Raw genomic sequence first — 15,289 nt, 5'->3', positions numbered from 1 at the left:
ATCCTTTGGGTCATACATTTCATATAATATTTACTGAATGAAGAAACAAAAGAATTCACCCAGGATCCCCTTGTTATTTTTCCTTTACCAAATAGCTTAAACTGCATTCTAGGGTCATAGAATCATACAGCACACAAAGGTGGCCATCAGCCAACTACACCTAACTACTTTTTGGTCCATCTACAATATTTCTGCATTGGGTCCAAATCCTTCTATGCTTTGCCTATTCAAGGGAACTTTCTCCATAATGTAATTCAACACTGATCTACTACAGATTATTCACATAGTTCTATCATGTACCTTTGAACTATCTTCTACATCCTTCTTAGAAATACAGATGAGAAGTATTCATCTAGGACCTTGCTTATATATCCTGCCTTACTGTAGTGTAAATTACCCCTTCATCCCAAAGGGGATTAACTCTTTCCCTGTCTACCCAAATAACTGATGGCTATCAATGCTACTCCAATTCTCAAAAGTTAATAAATTACTTTACTTACTGCATTGAGCAGCCTTGTCCTGAATTTCCAGCATGTTATCAGTCTAGCACAGGTTTGCACCATCTCAAGAGTGGATGATCAGCTAACTCTCAGAAACATACATGCATGAACTAGTTGGATACTTCAAATCTATTTTTCTTTACTGAGGGATTAGCATGCCGATGGAGCTGTTGACCTTAGAACAAAATATTAGTCACTGAGGCTTTCACAAAGTTTCAAGATTTGGTGAAAGTTGAGGATCTGAATTGGTGTGCACGGACATTGATATAGTTAGTGTCAAACTAATAACTACTATGAACTGAATGTTTCAACAGGAGAGAATATCTAAAAGAAAAATAATTAAAAATTTCACTATTGATTGCTCACACTAACTGTTTGTGAAAGTATAAGTTGCTAGAAATATTTCTCTCCTGAACTGAAAGCAATAGGATACTTGTCAGCAGATGAGCCAAAAGCTTTTAGTTCTACCAACCCAAGAATTTCTTTCGAGCATTTTTATTATGCCAGTGAACTGTGTTGCTTACAAATTTACAAATTACAGCTACATGTGAGAGAGAACTGCAGGCTTTTGAATTAATGGAATGGTAAAGTAAATTAATTCTCTTAAGAATAATTCTCCCAAAGATTACGCATAGGATATTTTGTACTATGATCTGTCTATGATGTGTGAACTTGTATGGATATGCCTTTTTACCTTCTTTTTGCTGGTACTACTTCTGTAAATAATCATAAGATATCAAACAATAAAGCTTATGGTTAGAATAAAACAAAGGCAATCGCGTAATGGATACTCATTTTACAGGCCCAAGAGGTGTATTGCTAACCTCAGCTTTTTATTACAGCAGTATAACCTTCCTGAAGGATCAGACTTGTTTGTGATAAAGTTAAACTTCAAACAAATATTCCTTGCTCAGCTGCTTGTTGTAAACAAGAACCAGTCTTCAATTCTTAATGTAAATTGCAAACAGTAATCAGTTTGAAATTAAAAGGACACCTGGATTGGCTAAGAAATGTGGTTCACAAAGTGAAATGACCATGAAACAACAATGAAAATTCTTCTCTGCATTCGCTAAACGCAAGAAAATGGAGCTATGTTGGTTGGCCTACATTAAAACAGGCAATTACAGCTAAATTATTTGCACCATTGTCATCATAGGTTTTACACCATCTGTGTAAATTACTTTGTCCCAGAAAAGGTAACTGAAAAACATCACATGCAGATGATGTCATCTAATACCAGGACATTATAAATATCAGGAAGCACTCATAATGGTTAGGAATGACAGAAAGACGGGGTGACAGTCAAAACTAAAACTCATCCCTCAGCTTCAGTTTCTGCAACAGATGACTCATTCATCTGCAACTCATTGGTATGTTTTTTGTTTGTAAGAATTGGACCTGTGTTTGTAAATCATTAATATTTTTGAAATATTTTACAAAACAGAAATCCTCTGTGAGTGTTAAATGTGTGTTAAGAATTATTTTTCCAAATTTAACTATGTATCATTAAAAATAAAATAAACAGTGCTTAAACTACTTCACTAGCTAGAAGTATGTCCTCCTTGGTAAAGAGGGGGTCCCACCACTCAAGCAGTAGATACTGTTAGCTAGACCTTGCCGCAGGGTCAGAATAGGGAAGTAAGCTAGAGTTTGAAGATTATGTGGACACAGTATAACTTCCCTATAGTGAGGGTACCCAGATAGCCCACGGATTGGACTTAAAATCTTCTTGTGAGTTTAGGGCTCTGTGGACAGGGAACACAATACCACCACAAGATGAATGATCCTGCAAAAGTATACCTTAATTATGTCTCTGACTTCACCTCGGATAATAGGTACTCCAATTCCATCTTGTAGAATAGATGTAGCTTTATCTTCTTCTGATATTTTACGCCGAGTGAACGTTCTGTCTGTGTATTCTACATATATTGCTTTTTTATATATTTTGCCAATACGGTTTGCTGCTTTTTTCAAATACTTAGAACTGAAATCACTAAGAGCAATAAAAGGAAATAGTAAAAACAATTTTAACAATATTGAGATAATATTGCACAGTCAACTATAGAATTAATCACACATTGGTACTAATTCCAAGAATACAAGAAAAACAAGAAAAAAGCAGAAACAAGCTGCTGACAGAACCCAACAGATTGAGCAGGATCTGTGGGGGAGGGTGTGGGTAGGGGCAGAAGGGACGGAGGGGGCAGAACGGATGGATGGGGAGAAGGGATGGAGGGAACAGATTGTTCACATTTCAGGTTGAGACACTGCATCAGGACTGAAGTTGGAGAGGAAAGACAGTATAAAGAGGAGAGGGAGAGGGGTGAAGAAACATAGAAAACCTACAGCACAATACATACCATTCAGCCCACAATGCTGTGCCAACTTGAGAAATTACCTAGGGTTACCCATAGCCCTCTGATTTTCTAAGCTCTATGTACCTATTCAGGAGTGTCTTGTATCCTATTGTATCTGCCTCCACCACTGTCGCTGGCAGACAATTCCATGCACTCACCACTCTCTGCGTAATAAACTTACCCCAGACATCTCCTCTGTACCTACTTCCAAGCACCTTAAAACTGTGCCCTCTTGTGTTAGCCATTTCAGCCCTGGGGAAAAGCCTCTGACTATCCACATGATCAATGCCTCTCATCATCTTGTACAGCTCTATCAGGTCACCTCTCATCTTCCGTCACTCCAAAGAGAAAAGGCCGAGTTCACTCAACCTATTCTCATAAGGCATGCTCTCCAATCCAGGCAACATCCTTGTAAATCTCCTCTGCACCCTTTCTATAGTTTCCACATCCTTCCTGTAGTGAGGTGACCAGAACTGAGCACTGTACTCCAAGTGGGGCCCGATCAGAGTCCTATATAGCTGTAACATTACCTCTCTGCTCTTAAACTCAATCCCACGGTTGATGAAGCCCAATGCACCATACATCTTCTTAACCACAGAGTCAACCTGCACAGCAGCTTTGAGTGTCCTATGAACTCGAACCCCAAGATCCCTCTGATCCTCCACACTGCCAAGAGTCTTACCATTAATACTATATTCTATCATATTTGATCTACCAAAATGAACCACCTCACACTTATTGGGGTAGAACTCCATCCGCCACTTCTCAGTCCAGTTTTGCCTCCTATCAATGTCCCGCTGTAACCTCTGACAGCCCTCCACACTATCCACAACACCCCCAACTATAGTGTCATCAGCAAATTTACTAACCCATCCCTCCACTTCCTCATCCAGGCCATTTATAAAAATCACGAACAGAAGGGATCCCAGAACAGATCCCTGATGCACACCACTGGTCACCAACCTCCATGCAGAATATGACCCGTCTAAAACCACTCTTTGCCTTCTGTGGGCAAGCCAGTTCTGGATCCATATGGCAAGATTCCCTTGGACCCCATGCTTCTTTACTTTCTCAATAAGACTTGCATGGGGTACCTTATTAAATGCCTTGCTGAAATCTATATACACTAATCTACTGCTCTGGCTTCCTCAATATGTTTAGTCACATCCTCAAAAAAATTCAAAAAGACTTGTAAGGCACGACCTGCCTTGACAAAGCCGTACTGACTATTCCTAATTCCTATTCCTGAGCTATCTCTACTTCCTTTCTTGAACAAGGGAACAACATCTACAACCCTCCAATCCTTCAGAACCTCCTCCATCCCCAGCGATGATGCAAAGATCATTGTCAGAGGCCCAGCAATCTCCTCCATCACCTCCTGCAGTAGCCTGGGGTTATTCTCATCCAGTCCCAGAGGCTATTCCAACTTGCTGCTTTCCAAAAGCTCCAGCACATCCTCTTTCTTAATGTCTATATGCTCAAGCTTTTCAATCCACTGTAAGTCATCCCTACAATCGCCAAGATCCTTTTCCGCAGTGAATACTGAAGCAAAATATGCATTAAGTCCCTCTGCTATCTCTGGTTCCATACACACTTTTTCACTGTCACACTTGATTGGTCCTATTTTCTCACTTCCTATCCTCTTGCTCTTTACATACCTGTAGAATGCCTTGGGGTTTTCTTTAATCTGGCTTGCCAAGGCCAGATTAAATGGCCCCTTCTGGCTCTCCTAATTTCATTCTTAAGCTCCTTCCTGCTAGCCTTATAATCTTCTAGATCTCTATCATTACCTAGTTCTTTTTGAACCTTTAGAGCTTTTCTTTACTTCTTGACTAGATTTTCAACAGCTTTTGAAATTTTCAACATCACGGTTCCTGTTCCCTACCATCCTTTCCCTGTCTCATTGTAAAGTACCTATGCAGAACGCCATACAAATATTCCCTAAACATTTGCCACATTTCTGCCATATATTTCCCTGAGAACATCTGTTCCCAATTTATGCTTCCAAATTCCTGCCTAATAGCTTCATATTTCCCCTTACTCCAATTGAACACTTTTCTAACTTGTCTGTTGCAATCCCTTTCCAATCCTATGGCAAAGGAATAGAATTGTGATTACTATCTCCAAAATGCTCTCCCACTGAGAGACCTGACACCTGACCAGGTTCATTTCTCAATACCAGATCAAGTACACCCTCTGTTCTTGTCGGCCAGTAACTTTCCTGTAGTACCATGGACTCTTACATGGTAAGCAGCCTCATGTGGGGGACCTTGTCAAAGGCCTTCTGAAAGTCCAAATATACAACATTTATTGCATCCCCTTTATCCATCCTATGTGTAATCTCCTCAAAGAATTCCAACAGGTTCATCAGGCAAGATTTTCCCTTAAGGAAACTATGCTGACTTTGTACTATCTTGTCCTGCGTCACCAAGTACTCCATCAGCTCATCCTTAACAATCAACTCCAACATTGTCCCAGCCACTGAAGTCAGGCTAACTGGTCAGCAATTTCCTTTCTGCTGCTTTCTTCCTTCCTTAATGAGTGGAGTGACATATGCAATGTTTTAATCCTCTGGCACTATACCAGAGTCCAATGACACTTGTCTTGCTAATTCCTTCCTGTTCTCTACATTTACTTTCACTAATTTGTGTAGTGGAAAACCCAGATCTCTCTTAACACCAACACTTTTTAATTCCTCACCATTCTTAAAATGTCTGCTTTTTAACTATTGAAGTGAATAGTTCTGCAATTTTTCACAACATACTGTATTCCGTATGTCCTGTCCTCAGCTACTGGCTAAGCCTATTTAGTAGTATAGCCTGGAAGCAGGCACTTTGACCGAGATGCTCATCTACACTATCACATTGTCCTACATTTGACCTATCCCTCTGAACATCTCCTACCCATCTGCCCACCTAAATGCCTTTTAAATGCAACAACTGTTCCAGCCTCTACCTCCAGCAGCTCATTCCATATACCCACAACACTCGGTGAAATACTTGTGTTTCTGGTCCCCTCTAAACCTTTCCCCTCTCACTTCAAACTCTAGTTTAAGACTCCCATACCCTGAACAAATGACATGACTATCCATCCTATCAATGCCCCTTATGATTTTATAAACATCAAGAACATCATCCCTTAGCCCCCTTTGTACCATGGAAACAGACCCAGCCTATCCAATCTCTTTTAAAATTCAAGTCCCCCAATTCAGGAAACCTTCAAGTGAATCTTTTCTGCATTGTCTCAAGCTTAAACACATCCTCCACTTAGGTGAAAACCAGAACTGTACACATTACTCCAAAGGTAGCCTAAGCAATGACCTTTAGAAGGGCAGCACAGTAGTGTTATTCTATTACAACATCAGCAAGCTGGGTTCGATTCCACCACTGTCTATTAGGAGTTTGCACGTTCCCCCCAGAGTTTCCTCCAGGTACTCTGGATCCCTTTCACTTTCCAAAGATGTATGGGTTAGTAAGTTAAGTGGCACATGGTGCAATTGGGTGACATAGGCTCTTTGAGCCGGAAGGGCTGTTACTGAGCTATATCTCTCAATAAACAAAAACTGTATCGCAACATACAACTTCTATACTCAATGCTTCAGCAGATGAAGACAAGCATACCATATGCCTTCTTCACCACTCTGTTTATCGGTGTGATAATTTTTAAGGAATTAGGTACTTTTCCTTAAGATCTCTCTGTTCAGTAACACACAGCAGGGCCCTGCGTATGCCCTGGCCTAGATCATCTTCCCTAGATGCATCACTTTACACTTGTCCGAGTTAAATTCCCTTACCGCTTTTCTAGTTGACCTAAGTCCTGTTGTAAGCTTGGGCAAAGCTTTCACTGCCCATTGCATCACCAGTTCTGGTGTCTTACTAATCACGCCATCTAGATTTTCATTGAAATTATCTATCTGATGAACAATAAAGAACCTAGCACTAACCCATAGAGCACTCCACTGGTCACTGGCTCTAATCAGAAAAACCCTCCAATACTACTGTCTGCTTTCTATCACCAAGTTTACTTTGTATCCGAACTTGCTCCCGTTAGTCAGTTGACTAATCCTGTTGGTGTCTTCAGGATGCAAAGAAATAGGTATAGATGAGAGATTTCACAAAGCCGTGAGTTTGAATAAGAGGAGAGGAGGCAAGTAATAGAGCAAAGAAGAAATTTAGGATGAACAGGTCAGAGAATGAGAGGGAAGGTAATACAAGGTGATTGGTATCATGAGAGGGGCAGCTTAAAGGAAAAGGGACAAGATAGGCAGGTGTACAGCAACAAATCTGCAAGTGTTTCAGACAGCTCTGGAAACTCAGGGTTGATCCTGACCTCATTTGCTGTTTGTGTGAAGCTTGTGTGGGCTCTCTGCAGAAGCTTCAGTCTCCTGTCACACCCCAAAGGTAGTAGGGTTACTGGCTACTGTAAATGATCCCTAATGTAGGTAGGTAATGGAGTATCAGAAGTTGATATACATATGACATATAATGCAGGTTACAAAATTATTAAGTGGCAGAATACAATTGAGAGGATTACACCAAGCAGTCACATAGATTTGACCAGCCAAATAGACTCCCTCAATATCACAAGCTCCTATGCAGCATGGAGGCTGAGAAGCTGACCAGGGTTTCCACACATATTAGAGAATTCTACCCCTCTCCACCCACTGCACCCAACTTTGACCTCCTTGCAATTTGTCAACGTAACAGTTCAATGTCCTCCAAATTCCGCCTCTCATTCCCCCAAGCCTGGAAACAACCAAGGCAAAGAGGTTTCAGCAGCAGTAGATTTAGATAGAGGCAGAGGTGAAAAATATTATGTAATTTGAAAGAGAGTGATTTTATTCTTTTCCAGTTGAATTGAGGTTGAAGATTAAAAAGAGTCAAGAATGACATTTTGCACTTCTCTCCCTTGCTAACCACGTGAGCACTCCAGAACACACAAAAATATTACATAAACATCATCTTATTTCAGTGGTAAACACATACTTTTCAAAATGACTGGACCACTTCAGACCAAATTATACCTGTCAAAATAGCTTGGAATTTCAGAGGCATAATTCCAATTCACTTCTTCTGCAGCAATAAAATACTCGCGAATTCTTCCTGTTAATCTCCTTGAACGATATCCCTTGGAAGTTTTATTAATGGTGCCTTGTTTGATGTTGAGATATCCATATAATTCAGCTGTTTCACAAAAGATCACAAAGTAAGTCGCTTATGAAAATGCTATATATCAGGTTACATTTCATATTGGAACAGGGAAGACAGAAGTCAGTGAGCTTCTGCTAATACAAAATTCACAAAAAGATTAATTCTTCTTACTCATCCTGCCACTTTTATTGACTAGAAGGAAGGTAGAACATTAGATAAAGTACCCTGATCCAGGTTGGGTCCATGTTTTATCTATTCAAATAATCATTTTGTTCTTGCTGGACTTTATCTGTATGTTAGAGTTAATATCTATCAACGTAACTGCAAATGACAACAAATCTCTCTCAGCAATCACCACATTGATTCAGAAAACATGGCATTTTATCTGACATATAATGAACTATTAAGGAAAAGAAACAACAGTGATCAATTTAGATAACTTCATTTTTTATATTATATTATGAGATGACTAACAGTATTATTGGTTGATATATATATATATATATATATATATATATATATATATATATATATATATATATAATTATGCCAGTTTTAGTGTAGACATTAAAATCTTGGTTTTATTATCTGTCCATTTAAATTGATCCATTTTTGTTCACAGTGAAGAGATAGCCTTCCATGGCTACTCATATCCTTATTCATACCACCTCACCAACTTAATAACGGATCCAGATGAAGCTTAAAAGAACTAACATGCTGTATCTGGATGACTATGACGAGGGTAGAACAGAAATGAAGAATGTACTACTAATCAAATGCACTGCTGCCACTGACAGTTCCTCCTAGCTTAGTGTCTTCTTTTCGGAAAGATCGACATTATCCTGAGAACTTCATCATCTTGCAATGTCCTTTCAAGTTGCAAACTATGACTTCACTACATGTCCCTGCTCTTTTCGTACTGCTGAGGCATAACCCTAGACTTTTTAGCTGAAGCTTGATGCTGGCTATTACCGCAAGACAGCAGCATCTCATAATGGTGAAAGAGTCGAGTGACAGGGAAATAAATGTGGGCGAGGGCTTGATGGAAAAAGAGACAATATTCAGGAGGGGTTCAGCAGGTCAAGCAACTTCTGCAGAAGAAAAGGAAGTGGGTCTGAAATAGCGTATTAACAATTCCCTTCCACACACAAATGCTGGTTAAGCCGCTGAGTTTCTTTAAACAAATTGCATGTTGCTCCAGAATCCAGCATCTGCAAACTCATGCGTCTTCAATGGGATTGCTCTAACAGCCAGCAGACACTTGATGGACCAAATTGACTTCTTTTGTGTTGGAAAATATCTAAATAACATAAATAAAAATGTGGCCCATTATCCTCTTTACTATGCAACCAGAGATGGGTAATTATAAGACCATAAGACCATGCAAGTCTGCTCCACCATTTCATCATGGTTGATCCAATCTCCTGCCTTTTCTCCATATCCTTTCATGCCCTGAGCCATCAAGAATCTATCAACCTCTGCCATAAGTATACATACAGACTTGGCCTCCGCAACCACCTGTGGAAACAAATTCCACTCTGGTGAAGGTGGTGGTGAGCTGCAGTCTTTGACATGCAGGGACTCCAGGGTAGAGTTTTCTGGGGCCTAATCAACAGAGTATGAAGGCTTTGATAGGGAGTGTTTGATAGGCGTGATTTGACAGACAGGATTTGACAGAGACTGGCTGCCTGGATTTGGCTTCCTGTATTGACTCAGCACAAATGGAAATAGATGTACTGGTGTAACTGAGCCTTGCTGAATACTGATGATCTGCCTGGTACTGGAATTCTGGGCTTTATTCTGGTGAGTTCTCCATTTGTGGCCTGGATTTGAGTCATTTCTTCCTTCAGCAGCTTGCAAAAACTGTAATGTGAGACTCCAGGGGTAAACTGGAAGGAGGAATGTGTGAACTCTGCCTGGGTCACTTTTTGGATCATTTACTCTCCCCTCCTCTCAGTTTGTCCCCATTCCTTTCTCTCACTCCACTTCACTCTCTCCTCTTCTCAACATTCCTCTCAGCTGTTTGCTTATATCATTTCCATGCTCAGTCTTTTCCATTCACTCTTGTATCACCCGTGGTGGCCCTGTTTTTCTTCTCCCTCAGTTTCCTGCACTTGCTAACCCCTCTCTCTTGTGACCTCTCTCCATATGCCAGAAAATCTCTCTTCCTTAATCTCCTTCCCTCACTTTCTTTCTTGCTTCTTGTTTCTATCCTTATCTATTCTTCTCTTGATAAGTCCATAAGACAGAGATGAAGTTGCATTTATGTCTCTATTTGATATTAATGGCTCCTGGTTCATATTTCACCTACAAATAAAAGTATCTTCTCCACTTAAAGAGCTCAAACAGTGGTCTTACAAGTTGCACCAATTTCAATTCTTTAAATCATTGAGCGTGTCCTTGTTCTTACCCTGGCGATGGTGCTGAACTTGAGAAGAAACCAGCCATTTTCCAACTTCACTGGGAAACATTTCAGCAGTGATGGAAGAGCCTGGAATCAGGCTAATGGATGAAACTTTATGGTTATTTTGCAAGAGGACTTGGCCATTAAAATGTACAGAGAAAATTTCAGGATCATAGCTCATGCCAATCAGATGCCAACTAATCATTCCATAAACATCGGCACTAAGTTCTACAACAGGAACACAAAGAGGGATTAGTTCACTTATGAGTAGAATATCATCAAAATCCCACATTACCTATCAATTCTTTAAAGTTAAAATCTATTTTTGTTATGTTATATTCATTTTCAAATGAGCACTGAGAATCCATAGGTATCGAAAAGCTTATCTTGAATATGTTTTAATGGTTTCATAGTGTGGAATGGTGAAGCACAATTCCATCAGATGTTGCGATAGCATATCTTACTGGAGCCAATTTACAACAATTCCTACTACTATGAAAATCAATCAAATCAGCTGTTTCTTTAAAAATGCTTATTCATAGACCCCCAGAGGCACATTAATGATAAATTTGAGGGTTGGTGATCTTGACATGGTGAGACCATGTTGAAAGGAAGGTTGCACCTGCTTGTCACAGAGGCAAAGAGGATCAGCAATGCTGGCAGAAATTCTTTGCAAAAAATGGCAAATTCATCAGTTGAAAAGAAAACATTACTGGTCTTTTCAGCAAGAGTGTGCACACTATGACTCCCTTCAATTCTGGTTATTCATTGTAACAAGCAAATAAACTAGCTTGGTGGCAGTACCATTGTGTAATGTGAACAAAAGCCAGTAAACTGAACAAAAAGGAACCAGTAATTTCTAACAAAGTCTGATCAGCTCTGTATCCATTGATATCAGGGAACATGCTTGGAAACTGTGGAAGCACCAGGTATGCCTGGCTTCATTAAAGAGGGAAAATGTTTAGTATTTCAAAATGCCTGCAGTTTTCCTCCATTTCCACAATACTTAAAGTGCACTTTAGAAAGCCGAGTTCATTTATTTACTTGCAAATTAATCTACAATAAATTGTAACATTCTTTAAGAGATGGTTGTCACAATCTTGTTCTGGGGGAAAAATTCTCTTGTTCTTGTGAAGCGGAGAAATAAGAACATTGTTTTTGCATCTACTTTTGCAGTACACTGCAGTTTGAAGAACTATCCACAATCAAAAGCAAGCTTTGATTTTGGAAAGCTAGCCAAGTGTACTCAGCAACAAGCTTTCACCTTCATTTGTTGAGTAAAATCACCACACTCTCCCTCACCATCTGACCCTCCTGCTATTTTGGATACTTAAAAGGTTTTTATTCCATTGCTGTTCTGTTTGGGCTCTGTCACCACTTATTACTACCGTTAGATTCACCCAGCTTACTCTACACAGAGGTTACAAGTGTTAGCTCATGTTTCCCCACCGCCTCACACAAATAAGTATTCTCTACTTACAAGACTCAAAGGTAAGTTGATGATTATGCAAAACAGCTAGTGATACAGCAACAAGTAACCTGCTGGAGGAACTGGTGCACCCCTATGCATAGTTTCAACTTAAAATATCAACAAGCCATTCCTCCCACAGATGCTGTTCTTTCCAGTGGATTTCTTTCTTGGCTCTGGATTCCAGCGTCAGCAGTCTCGTGTCTATGTAGAATACATGCATCCTGGTTTTATCTTACATTGAAACTAGTGAAGCAGCAATGGTGACCAATCTTGCACCAAAATTCGTTTTTGTTAACACTAGATATGTGAACAGCTTGCTGCTCCATCACCACAGTGATCCTGGAGCAGAACTAACAATATTATAGGAACTTCAGCTAAGAATTTGACATCTACAATAATTACATCATGGCTAATTATGAAATAATCTCCTTGTACCTGGTAAAGTGCCATTAGTAAATCCATTGATAGAATACATTTTGATTGGAGTATTTTTCTTATTATACAAACTCTCACTTTCATCAAACACAGAGAACAATAAAACAAATTCTGCATGAAATTTATTCTGCTGTCCATTATCATTTAAACTACCTGCACAGAAAAAGAAGAAATAGAAGCATTAATGGCATTCATTAAATGCTAAGTGTTGCTTGTACATTATTGATTTTCCTTCTCACACTGATCGGTACACTCACTTAATTAATTCACCATTAATTGTAACTCACAGGTTGGGTCACAGGTCAGGAGAATGGGTGAAGCAGGACAAATAAGAAAATGTCTCAGCATTAGCTATTTAGGACTGAGTACTTTTAATTCTCAAACTATATTTCAATATGACTAATTATGGGTCCATCCAATTGTACAAGGAGACAAGGTAACTTACTCACATTCATTGTACTTAAATTATTTTCTGAACTGAGCCTCTTAAAGCATTCTCTCTTCCCAACTGTAGCCAATAGTGCTCCAAACTCTGAAAAGTCTTTAATATAGCACTTCCTTTACTCTTTTTAGAACTGTTATTATATATACCTCCTTGATAAAGCTATTACTAATTTTTCCCCTTTCTCCTGGCACTTCCCATGAAACTTTGCACATTAAAGATATCTTCCAAACTCTGTTTCTTGTTAAAGGCTTTCAAGCACAAAAAACAACCTCCAAATAAACTTGGTCTTTAATGTTAGCTTGTCCAGGACTGAAATTTACTTGTTATGGCAAGAGGAGACATAACCCTAATAAGTTTAACCCATCAAGTGTAGGGTGGTTTCAAGCATAGTAACCCTTTCAAGTCCCATCTATTTTTCCCTAATGACCTTACAAATATTCTCTTCCATATGGTTATCCACTCCCTTTTGTCATCTATATGCACCAAGGAGTAAACTACAGTAGCCAACTCACCTACAAGCACATCTTTAGGTTTGGGAGAAAAATGAAGGAAAGACACACATTCACAGACAGAGGATGTAAGTGTCATACAGTCAACACCACAGCTCAGGATTGAACCTGGGTCCCTATCAGACATCAAGATTAATTGGTGCAACACCACGCTGTTTGCAATAATCAGTATTAGATGATCAGTCATTCACCTTCTACTCCCATCAAATGTTGAACTAGATAGGATACTTTCAGCAATGGACGTCAAGGAGGAAATAGTTTCTGACTTCAATATAATTACAATAAATTACCAAGAAAAATGAATTACCAGGTTTACAGATGAGCAGCGCTCCAATCAGTCCTGCATGCCTATCTTTTACAATATCAACATCAGAAGAGTAAGTATAGGTAAGGCACTGAGGATCACTTGATGTTGGCCCTACTTCTTCTGTGATATTCCATTCATAAGTATGCTCTTGGAACGGCATAATTAATTCTTCAGAACTTTCAAAGAGTATTCTGTTTCCATAGATGAACTCTAAATCAACACAAAACCAATGTTAATATTTCTTAAACTTTAGAATACAAAATTACTGCAGCTGTTTCACTTCTGTTTTCTCTCAAAAAGTTATGCAAATTGCATAAAAACAAAAAAGTTATTTGTTGGTTTTGTACCACAAGCTATTTTCACATTTCTCTGTATCAGTAGCAATTATCCTAATTGGAAGAGTTTATAAAGCTCCACATGTAATTCTTTACTCAACTTGCCAGTATTCTTCTGGGTTTACAGCTGACTCATCCATCCAGCTTTAATGTGTGTTTCTAGGACCCCTGCGTACACCCTGAAATTTGAAGATTATCTTTAGGTTCAATGTTGCCTTTAAGTTTATATGGGGATTTCACTGTTTTCTGTCTATTTCCTTTTATTCATAACCAGGTGGTAAAATATCTTAGTAGTAATTGTTGGGCCAGTATTATTATATTCCAGCTACAGACATGGCACTGTCATGAATTTCCCTGGAGCAATTTTCTTGCAATTGTGTTTGGGTAATGGACAGACAGTGCAAAGATACAACATACATATCACAGCACATCCTGAAAGATCATTTGCTAATGTAACAGGTGAGCTTGCAATGAGTTACCCCTCTGCCATCAAATTTCTAAATGGTGCAAGAATTCATCAACACCACTTCATTATTCCTTTTTCTTTTGGACTATTTATTTTGTAACTCAGCAATTTTGTCTTTGCACTGTACTGCTGCGGCAAAACAAATTGCACAACAAATTGTATTATCAGTGACAATGAATCTGCCTTTGATTCTCTTCCAAAATTACCTGAACTTCAATTTTGTTTAAAATCAATAGGAAAAAAGTATAAAAGATATGAGATAATGGGATTTAAAATTTTTCTGAATACTTTTTATGACCTTTGAACCAACAAGATGGGGCACTACTATACACATGTGTCATTGATAAAGATATCAAGTGGATATCTAAATTCCTTTCTATCCTGAAAGTATTTGTGTTTTCTACAATGACAAAACTTGCCATCTCATTAGTTAGAAAAGGAGACATCAGGATGCATGACAAATTGGGTGGGTGGGGAAGATCCAGGGTGAGTGGGGTCTTTGAATTTTGTCAGCTGCTTTACTGAGGCAGTGAGAAGTACAGGAGTTCATGTAGCAGAGGCTGTGATATACTGAGCTGTCTCCACAAATCTGGTTCCTTGCAATCTCAGGTAGAACAGTTGCCATGAAGCATCTGGATAAAGTGTTTTCTGTGGTGCATCGATTACAATTCGTCAAAGGGAACGTGCCAAATTACTTTAGCTTCCAAAGGAAGTAGCAGCACTGGTGCACTCTCTTAGCTCTGGCAGCTACATGGTTGGACCAAATCAGGCTGTTGGTGATGTTCACTCCTAGGAACTTGAAACTTTCAACCCTCTTAATGTCAACACCAATGATATGAACAGCAACAGGCGCAGCACCTGTCCTCGTGATCAGTGACCAGCTCTTTCTGTTTTGCAGACACTGAGGGAA

General features: G+C 39.2%; 2 protein-coding genes across 2 annotated transcripts in view; both read right to left on the bottom strand.

Annotated features, from left to right (window-relative positions):
• LOC132393272 (coagulation factor V-like) overlaps window positions 1–620 on the bottom strand; it is a 38,297-nt gene extending 37,677 nt beyond the window's left edge. The window contains exon 1 of the mRNA XM_059968297.1: window positions 501–620. Within this exon, the coding sequence (XP_059824280.1) occupies window positions 501–563 (63 nt within the window). The 5' untranslated portion in view covers window positions 564–620. The remainder of the gene's footprint in view (window positions 1–500) is intronic.
• Window positions 621–1,537: 917 nt separating this feature from the next.
• On the bottom strand, window positions 1,538–13,738 carry LOC132392169 (coagulation factor V-like). Its single transcript, XM_059966017.1, has 5 exons — window positions 13,579–13,738; window positions 12,318–12,470; window positions 10,418–10,639; window positions 7,881–8,040; window positions 1,538–2,493 (listed from the first exon to the last, which is right to left on the bottom strand). The coding sequence occupies exons 1-5, from the start codon at window positions 13,736–13,738 to the stop codon at window positions 2,238–2,240; spliced, it is 951 nt and encodes a 316-aa protein (XP_059822000.1). The 3' UTR covers window positions 1,538–2,237.
• Window positions 13,739–15,289: the final 1,551 nt, after the last annotated feature.

The sequence above is a fragment of the Hypanus sabinus genome, chromosome 4, assembly GCF_030144855.1.
Source record: "Hypanus sabinus isolate sHypSab1 chromosome 4, sHypSab1.hap1, whole genome shotgun sequence".
In the NCBI taxonomy this organism is placed as follows: domain Eukaryota; kingdom Metazoa; phylum Chordata; class Chondrichthyes; order Myliobatiformes; family Dasyatidae; genus Hypanus; species Hypanus sabinus.
This window is presented reverse-complemented; position numbering and strand designations above follow the sequence as displayed.